At 54.3% G+C, this 16,716-nt stretch overlaps 3 protein-coding genes across 3 annotated transcripts; 2 read left to right on the forward strand and 1 right to left on the reverse strand.

The window, feature by feature from the left end:
* Positions 1 to 91: 91 nt before the first annotated feature.
* Positions 92 to 2,980, forward strand: J7T55_010633 (uncharacterized protein; the record flags this gene model as incomplete). Its single annotated transcript, XM_053130724.1, has 5 exons — positions 92 to 476; positions 1,014 to 1,565; positions 2,298 to 2,588; positions 2,663 to 2,672; positions 2,758 to 2,980. The coding sequence occupies 5 exons, from the start codon at positions 92 to 94 to the stop codon at positions 2,978 to 2,980; spliced, it is 1,461 nt and encodes a 486-aa protein (XP_052990916.1).
* A 702-nt stretch (positions 2,981 to 3,682) lies between these two features.
* Positions 3,683 to 5,656, reverse strand: J7T55_010634 (uncharacterized protein; the record flags this gene model as incomplete). The annotated part of the gene is made up of 4 exons (XM_053130725.1): positions 3,683 to 3,800; positions 3,887 to 4,414; positions 4,673 to 5,152; positions 5,226 to 5,656. 4 exons carry the CDS (start codon positions 5,654 to 5,656, stop codon positions 3,683 to 3,685), a joined length of 1,557 nt encoding a protein of 518 aa, XP_052990917.1.
* Positions 5,657 to 9,136: 3,480 nt separating this feature from the next.
* On the forward strand, positions 9,137 to 10,293 carry J7T55_010635 (uncharacterized protein; the record flags this gene model as incomplete). The annotated part of the gene is made up of 2 exons (XM_053130726.1): positions 9,137 to 9,566; positions 9,800 to 10,293. 2 exons carry the CDS (start codon positions 9,137 to 9,139, stop codon positions 10,291 to 10,293), a joined length of 924 nt encoding a protein of 307 aa, XP_052990918.1.
* Between the last annotated feature and the right edge of the window lie 6,423 nt (positions 10,294 to 16,716).

Below are 16,716 nucleotides of genomic sequence, written 5' to 3' on the forward strand. Positions count from 1 at the left end.
TCAATTTTGCCGTTTTCGAAGTTAATCAAACCCAAAACGAACCCAAAACCACACCTTCCAAGCTTCTTAAGTATGTGATATCACTGGAGATATGACCATCCAGCGTAATCAACAGCTCAACGACAAACAAATAGCTCAACCCGGCCGCCATGAGCAAGAGCTGTCCAAGCCTCATAAGAATCTCCACCTGAGTGTCCTGAGCGACTGGCAACTGAGCAGGCTTTACTTGCTGAAGAATGGTATGACCCATGCATCCAACATGCAAGTCCCCGGAACATCAAATCGTGAGCCAGCCATAGGCACCTCCACTGCAGCAACAACTGGCCAGAGCCTGTATGAAATTGCGGGCGTGCTCAAGAGACATAGCAAAGTTCAAGGGCGGAAAAGCGCGATAACCGATCCAGACCCAGCCAACAACCCTTACCCCATCCCGGAGGCAACTTATCCTTCTGTCCTCACCACGAGCCTTGTCCAGCGTATGAAGCATCAAAATCCTTATGCTTTCCACGGAAGTATCAATCATGTCTCAATTTCGCGGCGCTGCACACGAAGTAGAACTCCGAGTACTAAAGTGGTGTACAAGTCGCTCCTGTATCTCGTCACTCAAGAGACTGCAAAACTATTGTTGGTGACTGCTGAAAGCCATGTGGCCGTTCGTCTCAACTTCAGTAGAGAGAATTGTGGTCATAGAGTTGAATAATTTGTATGTGCCGTGTGACGTGCCACTTCCAATCTTATATAAATTCAGCTTTATTCTTCCTCTCACTCTCCTCTCTCCTTCCTTAGAACCCAACTGGAGTCCGCAATGGAGTAGATCTGATCCAAGAAATCACCCGTCACGAATAAACGTCCTTTCGATAGAAAGCATCTTCAGAACGCATAATCTCGCTTACAGCAACGCGGAAGACATCTTCTATCGAATGAATAGCAATCTTGCATGCATGCTGCCGTTCCGAAACTCTAACGCCGACACCTCTATTCTCGCGACACAACGAAGGCTTAACAGCGCGCAGCCCCGATAATGGAAGAGCAGCACTTCCGAAATCCACGACGCCAAGTTACATGGGAAGACGCTCGGAGATGGGAAATCGATCCAGAGCTGGATCTAAGTCAATGGAATCCTGACAAAGATCCAATCACCAATTTCGGTGCCGCATACGACGCTTCCTCATTTGGCAAATGGGCTCGTCGTTTCGTTGTTGGTAATTACGGGCCCAGGAGTTCCATTTCCAAAGCGGCTCAGATGCTTGAGGATTGCCTTTACGATTTGTATCTCCATCTCCCAATGGCTCGGCAAATGTTGGCTGAGAACCGGGGCCGGGACATGAGAAAAGTCTTGAAAAGAATGGTCGAGAGGGGCGAGGATCTTGTGGGAATGATCCAGGATGATTGTGAAATATGTGAACTTGATCTTAATGACAGCCCTAGAGTCAAAGACTTGCGCCAAAAATATATGATTCTGGCGGAATGGATTCTCGGCAAGCATAGTGGCAAGGATAGACAACGATTTTTGGACAAGTTCACGAAGAGGGTTGAAGAGTGGGGAGATGATTTCAGAAAGCTGCGTAGGTAGCCACTCGGTGGAAGAAGACCGTGGTACTCCAGATCCAACACAAGATGGAGAGTCTATGAAGATAGTGCTTTTTGGAGTCAAGGCAAAATGATGTCCACATGATCTCCATACTCGGGCCATTTCGACCTACTTCACATGAAGAAATTAAGAAGTGACGAGGGTGACTAACAGAGTTCTCACCCATATGAAAAGAACCAGCTGACGTCTTACATCTCCATATATCCACTAGACAGTGCGAAAGAAAAGGTACCTTTCTATCTATGTGAACTCAGAAGTCCAATCATTTCTATGACCTCCTTTACAACGGTCGATACCAGCAAACATATCCAGATGCTTTTGCCGTCCCCCCGCGTCATGGAGCTCTAAGTGACCCTGCCTGATGAAGAGTCTAGAGAATAACTTGCAAGCGATTCCATACCCGAAGATTTCTCAGGCTACACACGACCCATGTTATTTGTGATAATATGAACAACATTACGAGGCTGGTACAAGCTGGAATGTGAGAGTGTTCTGTGACTAGCCAATAACGATTGTACGGAGGTCCCTCTCGCCCAACCCCCTTCGAGGGCCAAAGGTCATAGGATTAATCAGCCCTATCTAGAAAGAACACCACCCAATGCAGAATTTAATTCCTTCACCAAATATTTCAGAATACCCTCAGCCCTAGGAAGCGAGAACAGTCAGGGGTTAATCCATGCTAGAGCCTTCTCTCGCAATCAAGCAGGACACGAAAAGGAACTTAAGGCCCGGCGTGAGCGGCCAGCCCAGCACACCCGAGTCCTGCACCTCCCAAGTGCGCAGAGATGGACCGATGCTAACCTCAACAATTTCCAGGACGCAAACATCGCCCTCATGCCCTTCCCCTGGAAAGCACTAAGGACGGGGCAGACAGACTCAATCGTTGTCACAGGCCACTGGGACTCAAACCCGCCAGCATTCCCCATCAATGGGTCCCAAGTCGACTGCAAATCGATAGGACAACTTCGCCTTGCCCATGCCGGCGCCATCCACAGAGGTAAGCGGCCTGAGTCGGCAATGGCCAACGAGCTGCGAATGGGACTTATCAACTTGTGCTGTTCGGCGAGGTAGTGCGCGGCGGGTAATTCTGAGCACCATCGGCGAGAGGTCCAGATGGTGAACGGATTCACAAACCAGGGAAGGGCATGAATTCCAAGATTGCAAAGATTGCTCGGACACGGCCAGGCTGCGAAGCTTCAGGCGTCGAGGGAATCCCTCGACAAGGTGGGCCTTGATGCCACTGCCCTGTTCATGCGAGATTTATTCGGCGGCGATAGCGAACTGAAGGTGTCTCTGCAACAAATGAGCGATTTGAACGATAGATTTGCTGGTAATTACCAGCTCGCACTCCTGAAGGGGCCGAGAGAGGATAGGAATAGCTCATATTGAGAATCAGGCAAGTCGTTAGATTGGATTGGGTAGACATCCACGATATAAGGGGGGGCCTGTGACATCCAAGATCGTAAATTTCGAACTACCAAAAAAACAATGGGTCTTCAGACTCTGAGACCAAGTCATCAGGAACAAAAGGCCCCTACCGCAGACCAATGCCCGACCCACAGCATCCTTGTTCAGTGACGATTTACGTGGACGAAGTGTCTCATACTCTGTCAACCAACTTCACACGTGCAACGGCGGACCAACGGCGGCAAAGACGACGATGTCTAGCTCGAGAGGAGCGATGAAGCCACAAGCGTCCCTACAGCCCAGTCCATCGCGACTGGCAGCAGGTAGAAGTCTGTTCTTCCAAGCCAGAGGGCAGATGTGCAAGCTAACCAAGCACAAGCCTACCAGCCGAGGAGGAAGACCTCCCCGCTACATGAACCTCGATCTCACTCAAGAGAGCACATTTCCGAGCCAAGATGCCCGGGCACCTCGCACCCAAACACACATATGAGGTCTACCCTCCCAGGTGGACACATACGGAAATCCACTCGCCCACTCGTGTTGTCATCACGATAATCAGAGCACCAATGAAGCACAGGTTCAGGAACGGCCAATACATCAGAAGCGAACATCGTTCATTCATCCACGATTATCACAAGGTATATATACTACTCCGCCGGAGTTCCAGCCGGTATGACTCGGACATCACAAATTATATCCCCCGGGCGCAACGCCGGTCAGCCCCATGGGCTGCTCCGGCTTTGTTGAGAAGATGGCCTCCAGCGCATCACGGACCTCAAATTCCTCGGTAACGGCGCCAAACCTGTTTTTGGAAACTTGTCAGTCACTACCACACACGCAATGACACATCATCGACTCTCATGTCGCCAGAAGACAGTTGTGACTCACCCATAACATCGGATCTTACTTCCTAGCTCCTCGGTCAGCTTCACAAAATCCTTCTCGTTCATTTCCCCGAGCCGCGGGTGCGCCAGCACCATGCCCCATGCCATGACAGGCGTAATCTCGCCGTCAAGATTGAGCTTCTGGCTCAGGTCCAAAAGCGTCGCCAGGTCCGACTTGCTGAGCTCCCACGTCCGCGGCGGACCCCCAGTTGGACCGTCAACCTCCATGGCGGCCGAATTTGGCGCCACCATCCCTGTCCTTTCAGCAACCTGGGAGCTAGGGGCGGCGTGATTCCTGCTGAAGTTGCGGCTGATGGATGGGTTTCTCTGGTTACTCGTTTGACGAGAGTGACCATTAGTGCCGGGTGTATTGTTGCTGTGCTTGTGGCCAAACGGTATGTCCGGCGTCAGGTCTGAAAATGGCTCGGGCGGACATGATGCCATCAGCGCATGGCCGCAAGGCTCCGTGCCACCATTGGCGCTCGAGCGATCCAATAGCCAGGGCATGTGATCCATGCAGGGCCTCTCAAGACTAGAGAAGCGAATCCGTGGTCAGCAAAGGTCCTCTTTCCGTCATGCTTATCACAACGCCGTTGACCAAATAGTTGAGTCGAGACTTGGTGGTGGTGTTGGTGGGTGTGATGGGACCACTGAAGTGTTCCGCCGGGCAACGATCAGGGTGCCGATCTTGTGCGATGTGAGGCAACGAGTGTGAAGAAGTGTGCAGGTATTACATGAAGACGGTCGCTAATGGGGAGGAGATAAATAAGCGTTCGGGGGGTTTTCGTACGATAAAACGAAGTCAACGCCAGCCTGATCATAATCTATGCCCGGGTTCCGCCGGGGTCCAGTCAAATGCGCGGATGGTGATTGTCGATGAAGGCCCACAGCTTGCTGGCTCGGGCTGAGCCCACCCAGCGGCGACAGTCCTTGCATGGCGGTCGTCGTGCTCAACGCGGAGCCTGGCGGTGGCGTGTATGCCGAATTTTGTGTAGATGCCGAGGCGAGACCGTAGCTGCCAGACCCAGTCATGGAGGCTGAACTATTGCTGCCAATGTAGGGGCCCACAGATGGACTGCTGATATTGTCGTCCATCATGCCTATCGTGCCCGAAACTGGTAGCCCGTTTTGCTGCATCACAGCCTTGAGTGTACGATTCTCCTCGGCCAGGCGCTCCTTGTCTTGGCTGACATTGGAGTAGACCTCTTTCAGGCGGAGGACTTCATCCTCAAGGGCCTTTATATATAATTCTTTCCGCTCTCGATGGGTTCTACCCAAGCGCTCAGAGTCAGCAAAAACCCAAAGCCGTCGTAGCAGAGCGCATGCGATCAACACCAGCTTACCTCTGTGCCTGCCTGTTCAACTCTTGCCTCCTCGTCAGGGCGGGTTTGCTGTCGGGTTTTGGGCCACGACGTTTCGCTGGTTGTCCGTCCCTGGTCAATTTCTTTTCTGAAGAAGTGAGAGACTTGAGGAAGCCGAAGCCGAGGGTGCCGTTCTTTTCACTGGGTGGTTGAGGGTTGGAATGTGCCGGCCCGCCGTATGCAATGCCGGTGCCGACCCCGCCGAACTCGTTCTTGATGTTCGGCGGGGACAGGGAAGTCGTCGCCATATTATAGTAAGGCTGGTCAGATAGCGAGGCGTTGGAGGGCTTGCGACGGCTGCTGGGAGAGTCCTGGGATGAGTGCGACTGCGACGGGGAGTAGTGACGATGGCGATGCTGATTCGGAGGGGATGGGTATGCGGCAGCTACCAAGCGTGGTCCTGGGTCAGCCATTTTGTCTCACGGGTTGGGCGCCTTGAAGCACTGTGATGACCAATTCGGAGAAAAGAAAAACAAAGCGTTGTGCACCAGTTTTTCAGTCTGAACGAGGCTCTTTGATCACAACGGAAGACCGTTATCCGATCTTGCTACTCATTGGGATGGATCGCAGGACAGCGGAACAGGAGAGATGGCATCGAACAACACACAGCACCTAATGCTATAGCATATAGGAACAGCAGGACGAGACCAGGGGAGGATATCGCACAAAGCCGCGAAGTGGGAAGGAAGAGACGACGGAGGACGTACCGGATCTTCTGACAGGATTAGCACCTGTTTAAAGATGCGATGAATGAGGCGGGGACCCAAGACGAGGCGCCTCTCTGGACCGTTCGCTGTGCCGTGCGTGATCTGCTCGAGGATGTGTGGAACGGTCACAGCAACGGACGAGGGTGGTATTCGAAGAGGACCGGCAGGTGGCAGTGGCACCTCGTGGATCCGGGTCAGGGTGGGTTGGGGGACGACCCCGGTTTGCGAATCGAATCGAAGTGCGAGAAGGGACCAAAACGTGAAAGGCGGCGCTGCGTCATGCAAAAAAAGCCGGGTCGGGGTTCTACCTGGCTGGCCTGGGTAGTATGGGCACTAGCAGCGCTTGGAAACGAAAGAGACGGAGTTTCCGGACCGGATCGAGCACTTGGAGCCGAAGGGGTCGGGAGAGGGATTCTCATGCCTAGAAGGCACAACTGCGAAAGGGCGGGAGAGGCTATGTGCCGGCGAGTGAACCCAAAAGCCGACGACTGTGGTGAGATGACACAGCGGGAGACAAGACGAAGGCAAAGGGCGTGCGCGGATGGCGTGGAGGGCGTCGTCCCCTTATCAGGCAGATCGATAGAGAGGCGGAGACCGAGAGAGACAGGCCGACGAGTGAGGTGCAGTGCAGTAGTACGGCAAGGTTCGCCGAGTGGGGTGGTACGCAGTACCACCTACCGAACTGCGTACGTGCGAGCTGAGGCGGGCTGGCGGGCTGTTGGCTGTGGGCTGCGTGTGTGTTGTGTGTATTTGTGTGTGTGTGTGTGGAGAAGGCGTGGGCAGTGCCAAGACGGACGGGATGGTAGCTGTTGTGGGGGAGGGACCAGGTGAGGAAGCTGGCTCGTGAGTGGTGCTTGGATGAGGATGAAACCCGTCGAGTGCAGAGCAGCGTCTGAGAGATGTTGGAGCCGAGCGATGCTGGAACCTAGATAATCGACATGGTCCTCGCCAGGGACGAAGGCGTTGCAGGAAGATGAACGGCAGCCAGGGATGTTGAGGGGTTGGCTGTTGGCACCTTGGGCTTGGGTTGGTCTCTGGGGAAAGTGGGTGTGATTGTGGAAGTTGGCGCGGGTATCGACTGACCGTCTTGGGCTGTGGCGATGGTGATGGCGTGGGTGAGGATGGACGAGTGCCCTATCGGTACTGCAGAGATCTACACGTTGGACGTTGAACTGATGGACCAGATAGACTAGATAGACTAGAGATAGTCGCTATGATAACGTCGGATGAAATATGCCCGGCTTGGTTGGTGGTAGTGACGATTGCTCAACTCAAATCAAGCCACGCCAGGTCAATGGCCAGGTCAAAGGAACGTCGAGTCGGTCAATGAGCACGCAATGTTTGCACGCAATTGTGTTGAGAGTAAAAGAATCAAGTCGACAGTGAAGTCGAGGTCGAGGTCAAAAGTTGGAAGGGAGGTCAGTCGAGCAGGATTGAAGACGGTCTTGCTCCTGTCCTCACTACTTGTAGGTACCTAGGTACTCAGTCGTCTCTCACTCCTAATTCAGAACCATTGCGACGACTGCCAGTGAGGAGGGGCAGAGGGGCAGAACGGGGAGGGGCGAAGGAAGGGACAAGGACAGGAGGCGCAGAGTGTGCAGGAACCCTTGGTCCTGCCGTATCCAGAAGGAGCTTATTCAGCGGGCCAGCACGTGGGTCCACCGCCAAGGTACCGAGCAAGGGTGAGCAGTGAGCGGCATCGATTACTATCAGATCTGAGTGGTCAATTCGCTGCATCCGCGATAGTGCCAAGTGCTGATGTGATATCTCTACCAGAAGTGCCAGATCAGAGATCAGAGATCCAGAGTCCAGACAAAGGCAGGCCCGCCTTGGCTGCATTCCATCGTCTTCCAAATTCCATGATAACGATCAACGTTGCACAACTACTTTTCTTTTTTTTTCTTTTGTTCTTGTCTGTCGGTCTATCCAGTCCATTCGTCCCTTTCAGCTTACTGCGTAACGCTGTGGCTGATCGTGTCTGAGCCGGAGAAACATTCTGTCTTGGGTCAGGCGGGTCCTCCCTCCCATGACAGCAAGCTGTACGTAGACGGTATCAAGGGTGTGTATCTAGTCTAAGCTTTGGCTGTCAGTCTCGTTGGCGTCTCAAATCTTCTCTATCCCTTCATATCCTCAGCTCCTGAAAAAAAAAATTAAAACAATTGAACAAGCTCTGAGCCTCTCCATGATGGTACGTTCTGACTAGGGGTTCGAGAGGCGCAGTGAATCCAAACAACTGATACACCGGGAAGTTTGTCCCCCTAAAATTGGTTCAGTGTAGTGCGTGCCATAACATCGGAACGTTCCTGCCGGATCTTGCATCAAGGTGGAGATGGGGATGAGGACGAAGATGAAGATGAGGATGAGATGACGATGAAGCAGCCATACATCCTTGATCATCTCGGCCCCCAACCCTCTTCACCTCAAAAAACCTAGCTGTCAGGAAATGCAATTGGCTATACCTACCTGTATGCTCGACGGCTTCTAGCCAGCCAGTCCAATTCCCCTCTCGCGAGCCTCACGAGCCTCAGATCTCTGTGATCGTCTCAGCCCAGTCCTAGCCCTTCGCTCTATCACGCATCAGGAATCTGATGCGGTCACTCTGACGATCCCGCTGTCAACCAATCTTTCAACCCACTCAATCCACTCTTGTTTCCGTCTGTCGCGTCTGTGGCGTCGACGATTGCCCAACTGCCTTCTTCCGCGCTCGGACGCGACACTAGACAGGCTTCTGTTCTCCTGTTCCGTTCCTCAAAGAAACAGCCGCGGTTGACGTGACATCGCGTCCATCGCCTGCCCGATCTGTGCCGTCGCATCTTTACACTGACAGCCTGCGACCACTACCACTCGGCCACCAGCCGGCCTGCACGCCCTGAAACACGGGGCTAGCTGTCATTCTGTCCTTCCCGGCTCGACATCCAACGGCAGCAACACCCGTGATCAAGCAATTTTCTTTGAGCTTAGGGTAGATATCCTCGGGGAACAAGCTCAACGTAGTGATCCTGAGTCGGTGACGCCATCCATTCTGGCCTCCCTCGCCACACAACTCACCTGCACACCACCAGCCAACCACCACGTCTACTGCCCACACAGCTCCTGTGGCCCGGCTCATTCTGCCCAGCACCGCGGCCGCATCCGTCTTTTCCGGCCCCGAGATTCCCGTTCCTGACCGGCCGGCCGGGCGCCAAGATGGCAAGCACCCTCGGCAGCCTGCTCGCCCACCTCCGCGGCATAGCCATCATCACTCCCTGGGCCCTCGCCCTTCTGGCCCAGGACCTGCTGCTATCGCTCCTGCTGCTGCTGAGGCCCTTCAACCCCCTCCTCGCGTATAGGCTGTCCAGTCCCATCGCTTGGTCCTGCTGGGCCGGCATCCAGTTCATCTTTGAGCGGCTCAACGGTGCCAAGGTCGTTGTCTCCGGCGACAAGCTCCCGGCGGGCGAGTCAGCCGTCGTCATCGCCAATCATGTGGGCTGGAGCGATTTCTACATGATCCAGCACCTGGCCATGAGGGCCAAGATGCTTGGGTACTGCAGATACTTTGCCAAAGCTCAACTCAAGAAGGTCCCGTTGCTCGGCTGGGGTCTGATGGCCATGGGCATGCCGCTTGTGACCAGGAACTGTGCGTTTTGACTCTTTCTCTCCCTCCATCATGATGTCGAACTTTGAGTGATGAGATACTTTCTCATACGATTCATGAACTGTTGATAAGTGTCATCACGGCGGCCGACGGCCTACAGCCATCGTCGTATCGTCATAGCGCGTCACACATTGTCCGCTCTCACACTTACTCACCCACGACACCCATGACCCAAACAAAGGAAGGAAAGGCAAGGCCGCGCTAACATCTCACAGGGCAGCAAGACAAGCGCGAGCTGGACCGCGTCTTCTCAGGCATCACGCAGCACCGCTTCCCAACCTGGCTCATCTCCTTCAGCGAGGCGACGCGCTTCACGCCGCAGAAGCACCGAGAGATGCAGCATTGGTGCGAGGCCAACGGCCGGCCCCAGCCCCAGCACCTGCTCTACCCGCGCACAAAGGGCTTCATCGCCACCGTCCAGCACGTGCGTCATGCCGCACATGTCAAGGCCGTCTACGACCTGACCATCGCCTACCGTCGCGGCGGAAAGTTCCAGGCCGCCCCGCCCTTCTGGGACACCATCCGGTCCGACAAGCTCAGCGGGCCCGGTGGGTACCAGTTCGAGGTACACCTGCGCCGCTTTGCGATGGAGGACCTGCCTCTTGAGGATGCGCAGCTGGCTAAGTGGCTGGAGACGAGGTGGGTTGAGAAGGGGGAGTGGTTGGAGCGGAAGAGAGTTGAGTGGGAGGCCGAGGACGGCGGGCGGTGATGTGATGTGCTCAGCACGTCAACAGTGGTTGTCTTGTGAGCGGGCTCATGCGAAAGATGCCTTCAATGAGCATCGAGGCGTTGAGGAATATGCATAGAGTGTCACCGCGCTGAAAGTCACTGGGGAAACTAATCAAGAGGAGTTACCGAGAGTAATTTTAGACTTTACTCTAGAATCAGACGGTGGTGGTAGTGAGCCTGTGAGGTGTTTCACGATAATGCAAATATAATCGATATTATGGAAAGATAATGTCATGATGAGGGTTTCGCGCCCAAGGAACTGAAATGACTACAATTATGTTTCAGGTTCGACCGAACCGGATGAACTGGGCACAGTTGTGCAGTCATACGCCACACACTGCAATGGATACTTTCTATCTTTCTCACTTTGAATTGTCTTACTCACTATTCAAGTGGAACTGGAAACTGTACCTAGAATTGACAGCACAGCCCGAAGTAGCGGTCGAGGTGAATTCAATGTCGTCAGCATCGAAAATGGACACTGCTTCTTGGCCGCAAGGCTATCATCTCAGGCCAATCAGTTATATCAACGTTTCATAAGACATAACAAGGCGGCGATATATTGGGATCATGCATGTAGTTATTATCCAAGGTGAGACATGATGCAGAAAATCGAACACCAAACGCCACACACCTCATAATGCTAGAGTCAAAGAAAAGTAGCAATTCCTTGGACCCCCACGGCTCGCAAGAAGTCTACGAGACAGGAAGCATCTCAATTTTTCTCGACACGAAAAAAAGGTCAAGTCTAGAATTTCAACCTGTTTATCATCGTCTTCACCGAGTTGAAGTAGGTCGGGGGGACAAGGAAAAGAAAGGAAAATAAAAATAAAAAACTGTTACCAATTTACATCCCAGGCAACGATTCAGTCTGCGTAGACTATTCCAAACATTGTATTCCAGGTTGGACACAACCGCACGAACAACTAAGAGCCGAAACAAAGTCTTACAATATTGCTTCTATCAAGGCAAACGTTACTACCAGCCCTAGACAATTCTTCCCCGTGCGCACGAGTTCCGTCAAAGAGGCCGAGCATGAGCCGAGGCTGCCCAGCGCAACAATGCCACATGAGACCATCGTCATTATTTCGCAAAGCATATCAAGACAACCCATCATCACACAAGCTGACGAACTTCACGCGGTTGCCGCCAGAGGTCTCACTTCTTTCATTGACCGGTCAGTCAACCAGCCAACCCAAGGAATTATTGCTATCTAGTAATAGCACAAGATGCAGACCGAGACCCGAAACCATCAATGTTTAGATGTCAATTGAGCACTTCTATCAACGTGAAGCAGGCTTGCATATAGAAGCCCCCACATGTGATCGATTTCATCAGAAGACGAGTACGATCACCACTATGTGCTGAGGAGAATGGAGGATTTGCTCCACTGTCACATCGTGAAGTCTCATCTCGACTGGTAACACCGGAGTCCTCCAGCTATATGAAGGGCAATATTATATCATACAGATGCAATTCGAACGAAGGAACAACAGTTGTAACCGTCGCACAAATGTACTTTATCCCTTACTACGAGACTGTCGGTCCCGACTATGCAGCCCAGCAAATTTGCCCGGCCCCCTCTCCGCCGAAAGTAAGGAGGTAATGCAACGTGCCCGGTGACCAAAAATCCCACGATAGAAAAATGACAAGTCCTGAAGCCATTCATAATACCCTCCATCAAGTCAAAACACCATACCAATGGGGCACCGATCCTACGATCCACCCGACCCGGTTCGCAATCGCGCCCGAACCAGATAGCTCGCAGCAGGAACAACCGCACCAGTAGAGTGCCCTGGAGGCCGGTCCGGGCCTCAAAGCGGTCGCACAGCATGAAAGCCCCTCGAGACAAAAAGGAAAAAAGCTTGGCCATGGAAGGAAAAAAGGGTCACCTTCTCAGCCAGGGAGCCGAGTCAACCACTGCCTCCATTGCTACCATTGCCGCTGCCGCTGCCGCCGCTACCACCGTTGCCATTACCACCCTCGTCTTACACACATATACTCGCACACATCAATCCTACCCATCGTGTTCCCCCAGCGGCCGCTTGCCCGCGTACATGAAGACGTAACCAGCCGAGACCGCCCAGCCGACCGGAGCGCAGATGAGCGCCCCCACCGGTGGGAGATATATAGCTTTTGCGCACTTTCGCATGTCACGCAGCGCATGTGAGTGCGATATAGACAGGGAGGGGGAAGCGTCGAGGAGGGCAAGAGGACGCGAATGGCCCGCCCTCCCCGGAATTAGGATCAGAAACAGAAAGAGAAACAAAAAAGAGAAGAAGGGAAAAAGCAAATCCGCGGCTGCCGCACCCGGGACACCGAGCTGAACAGCAGCAGGAACGGATGATCCCGAGCACGGACGCGCATCTCGAGTATCTATCGCAATCGTGAGAACACGAACTGCCCGCACTCCCGGTCCATTCCATACGCGAGAAAGCCCAGTCTCATGCCATCCCAAGTCCTTCACAACAACAACACAACCCCACAGGGCCAGCCCTCGAAAGCGGCCCCGCCCCTCTCTCCTGGGGCAGCACAGCATGACGCTTGTCAGTGCCATCACCACATCTGACAGGTCGACGGCGGAGCGGCTTTCCCCCTTCCCCCCCTTCCCTCCCGCCCTCGCATCCCGAGGGGCCGCGCATCGACGATGAAAGGAACGCCCATCCGATCTTCTCCTGCCGCGGCCTAGGGGAAAATTGAATGAAACATATAAGCCCTATCAAGAATCCCGCAGGAGGACGAACTCGCTAACTGCCGGAGGATACTTGAGCTTGGCGGCGCGAGGCACAGGTCGGGTTGTCAAGACCGTCGTGTCATCCAGATTAAGCACTCAAAAGCGTGTTGGCAATCCGGAGCGCATGACGAGAGACCGGGGCAGACCTACCCGTCTGCACATCACTCGATAGTCCCGATGCAAGACGAGAGACAGGCCGGCCTTCTCTCAAAGCCTAGATGGAAGCCGAGTGCCCCCCATCGAAGGCGCCACATGTGTGACCAGCGCCACCAGGCCGTGATGGTGGCTCACCGTGGAGGTAGTGCAGCATGCTTCCACATGTATCCAGGCAGGCAGGTTAATTACCACGTAGGATGACACACATATTGCCCGTCGTCAGACAGTAAGACGTCCAGTGACCAGCACCAGCAGCGCCACATAGAGGCAGCGGCAGCGGTAGTAGAGACTGTCATCCACTCTTCTCTTGCAGCTCAAGTGTCTCACCTTGAAGGCCTTCACATCGGCCGGCGACACACCTACATGTACCTTGTCAAGCAAGCACCCACAACTCATACCACCGCCGGCCGCGCACAACATGGGCCACAATGATCTCCAGGGGTAATCCCATCAAGGCGGGAGCGTTCACCCACACGATGCCTAGTCGTCAAGCAGCACAGGTGGCCCACATACACGTACATCAATGTACACACACAGCACGCGTGACGCAAACGGCTACTGCTTGTAGCAGAGAGCCGTTGCGGTGAACCGCCAAGGAAATCGAGGAACTGCCCACGACCACTCGGGGCGCAATAGTCCCGTTCCCAGAGATAAGGTAAGTGCCTGTGCTGTGTTGCGCTGCGCCGTCCTGCGCCGTCCTGCGCCGTGCCGTGCTTCACTCCCTCCTCTTCACTAAGAAAAACATACACAGCTACACACCCTGACCACAACGACAGTGCAGCCCGTGCCCGTACCACCCCAGCTCCATACCCGAGTCATGGCTGCGCATGCCTCCCTCTCGCTGCTAAAGTGCTCGCAGCAGCAGCAGTCACCCAAGGTGTGTGGGTCCCACTAGCATCCCTCCCTCCCGCGACGCTCCCAAGACACACGACACATGTCTTGGAGAAGCAGGCCCCTGGCGGGTGTGGAGAGGAGGGGAGGGGAGGGGAGGAGAGGAAACTTGGGGAAAGGAAAAGAAGTGGAGCACACGCAAGGCAAGGACCGCAAGGAAGGGAAGAGCTTTGGCCCACGTGCGCAGTGCCAACTCGGCCGGTATCAATGGGCGACATTGCACACCGTTCGTGTTGATGCTCGGCCGACCGATCGGGTTTCCCCCGTCAGACGGACGAAAGAACAAGAGAATGCGGGCTGCCTGCCAACATGTCCGTCGTCATGGCCGACGTATGACAAGCCCTTCTTTCTAGCATCGTCACAACAGGGACGAGCACGCCGGCTCCTGGGCAGGGAGAGGTATTCGCATTCGCCTTTGGGCTGGGGGATGGGGGATGATTCAAGGTGCGATCTTCGTAGGCTTCTTAGAACTACCCGCAGATGAGGATGCCGCAATCTGCCCCTCCGTCTACTGGCCTCGGCTGCTCCCCCCCGGCTCGCCCGCCTAGAAGTCCCCGATGACAAGACATAGATGAAGTAGACACCCAACAGGCCCAAGCTCGGTCCCATCGCGCTGGCGCAAGGGAGCCAGGGGAGTGACTTGTGTAGGGCAGCCCCACGTCTTTAATATTGACGGTGAAACATGGCGTATGCCAGAACCACACTTCATCATTCATCATCATCCTGCGCCCAGCAGCCGCAGGCGAAGGTGGTCATCGAGTCGCGACCCTTGCTGACCGCGCCTCGGTCCCAGTGACATGCGCAGGCATTGGATTGGGGGACAAGTACCGACCGTCTCAAAAAGCTTGAGACGCTTTCGTTCCGGTAATGGGCGTTTTAAAACCCAAAGCCGGAAGGGGGACAAGGCCTACCTAGATAGCAAAGCGTGCTAGGACTCGGAAGTGCGACTTAGAGAATTGGAGTGGGAGGTTGAGGAGGGGTAAGAGGGCTATCGCATCGTAGGTCGAGGTCACCAGGACGATCAGCCGGCGAATCGGCAGTGATGCCTTGGTGGGCGTTGAACACAGACGGATCGAACTCGTGAGCCGTCATCTCTTGGAGGTGGTCAGCGCCGCGAAGCAATGTATAGACGCCTGTTCTCACCGCCAACGCCGTCAGGAAGTGCCTGGAGGAATGATGTAGTCTATATGACCGAGTGATGTCTCACATGCCTTCACTTCACCACTCTCACACCGAGGATAGCCAACTAAGATGTGGTACGGAATGGTCACAGATTGAAGAACTCCAGCGGGTTGCCACCCGGAGACGCGGCTGTTGGGTCATGCCCGTGACACACCGTGACATCCGAAAATAAACCCTTGGCATGGAATTTCCACAATCGGTCGAGGTCAACGAGCAATCGAACCTTTGCTACCCCGGTGAGGATTCCTTCGACATCGCTTTGTCATTGGCCTGTGCGGTTTGCGACCCGTAGACGGATAGCTACGCGACGCTCTAAGGGTAAAGTGGCAGTTGGTGAGCAATGATCAACTACCGTGGGCTCGGTGGGAAGTCACGTTGACCCCAAGAACGGCGTCAAATACCCAATCATGGCTCGGAACTGTTTTTTCGGTGAAGGTTGGTGGTTGATCATTGTCCTGTGGTGGCCGGCGGTGAAACGTTTACTGCCCTTGGTCTTGCATTGGACAGAAAAGAAGAACTCCCAGGGATGGCGACGATCAGCCCAAGGAAAGTGTGCTCGGACGCACAGCTGTAGTTCTTCCCGGTGTGGTTTCGTTCTGTCTTGTGAGCCGAGCTTGCCATACACCACAGCTGGCTTGTTGCCAGTCGAAGCTGACGCCGGTGCGCACATGTGTACCCATAAAAAAAAGCAGATCTTGTAGGCGAGATGATGCAAGAGTAACCTCAATTGGCCCCTTGGACACACTCCAATGCGGATACGCCTTGCAGGAGTGCGTGTGCATTGAATGCAATACATGCGATGCAACCCCGGGTTCTCGTTTTATTCTGGAATCAAGTTGGGGGCGAGCCCGTGACTGGCTATAACGCGGCGGCCCAAGGATTTGATGGATGCTCCATCATCATGCAAGATTGCGGGAAGGGGGCTCAGGTGAAGAGCTCGTTACCGGTCGGAGGACTGGTGTGCGTTGGCGTCCTCGGGCGGGGTCCCACTCAACAGGTCGGGAGCTGCGCGGGTTTACGGAGCAATTGGGCGGGTGTCACGCAGACGGCGCGAGGTACTGTACCAAGGAAGCGTCAAGTGTCCGCTTCGAACTGAGTGTTTTCCACGTCGCTAGGCCGTTCGTCCAGTACTGTACAATTGAACTCCCCTGCTCGGACACCATCTCTTGTTCAAGAAGGCCAGAGACGCCGGTCTGAAACTCTTGGGTGATATATGGCATCGGCAGACATGCAGGCTGACAGTTGTTGGCATGGTTCCCAGGCGTGTGGCCCAGGAGAAACATGCTCTCGCAGCATGCCTGCAGTGGTCGCGACAGAAGACTGGAAGGTTGCGGACAAGCGTTTGCCATAGCCACTCTCGAAAGTCTGCGTCGTCCCAAGTATCTTGATGTTTCAATGCTGTCCAAATAGGTCTAGACCCATCTTTGAGGTAAGACAAAC

The sequence above is a fragment of the Diaporthe amygdali genome (genome assembly GCF_026229845.1).
Source record: "Diaporthe amygdali strain CAA958 chromosome Unknown NODE_24_length_778219_cov_64_757418, whole genome shotgun sequence".
Taxonomy (NCBI): domain Eukaryota; kingdom Fungi; phylum Ascomycota; class Sordariomycetes; order Diaporthales; family Diaporthaceae; genus Diaporthe; species Diaporthe amygdali.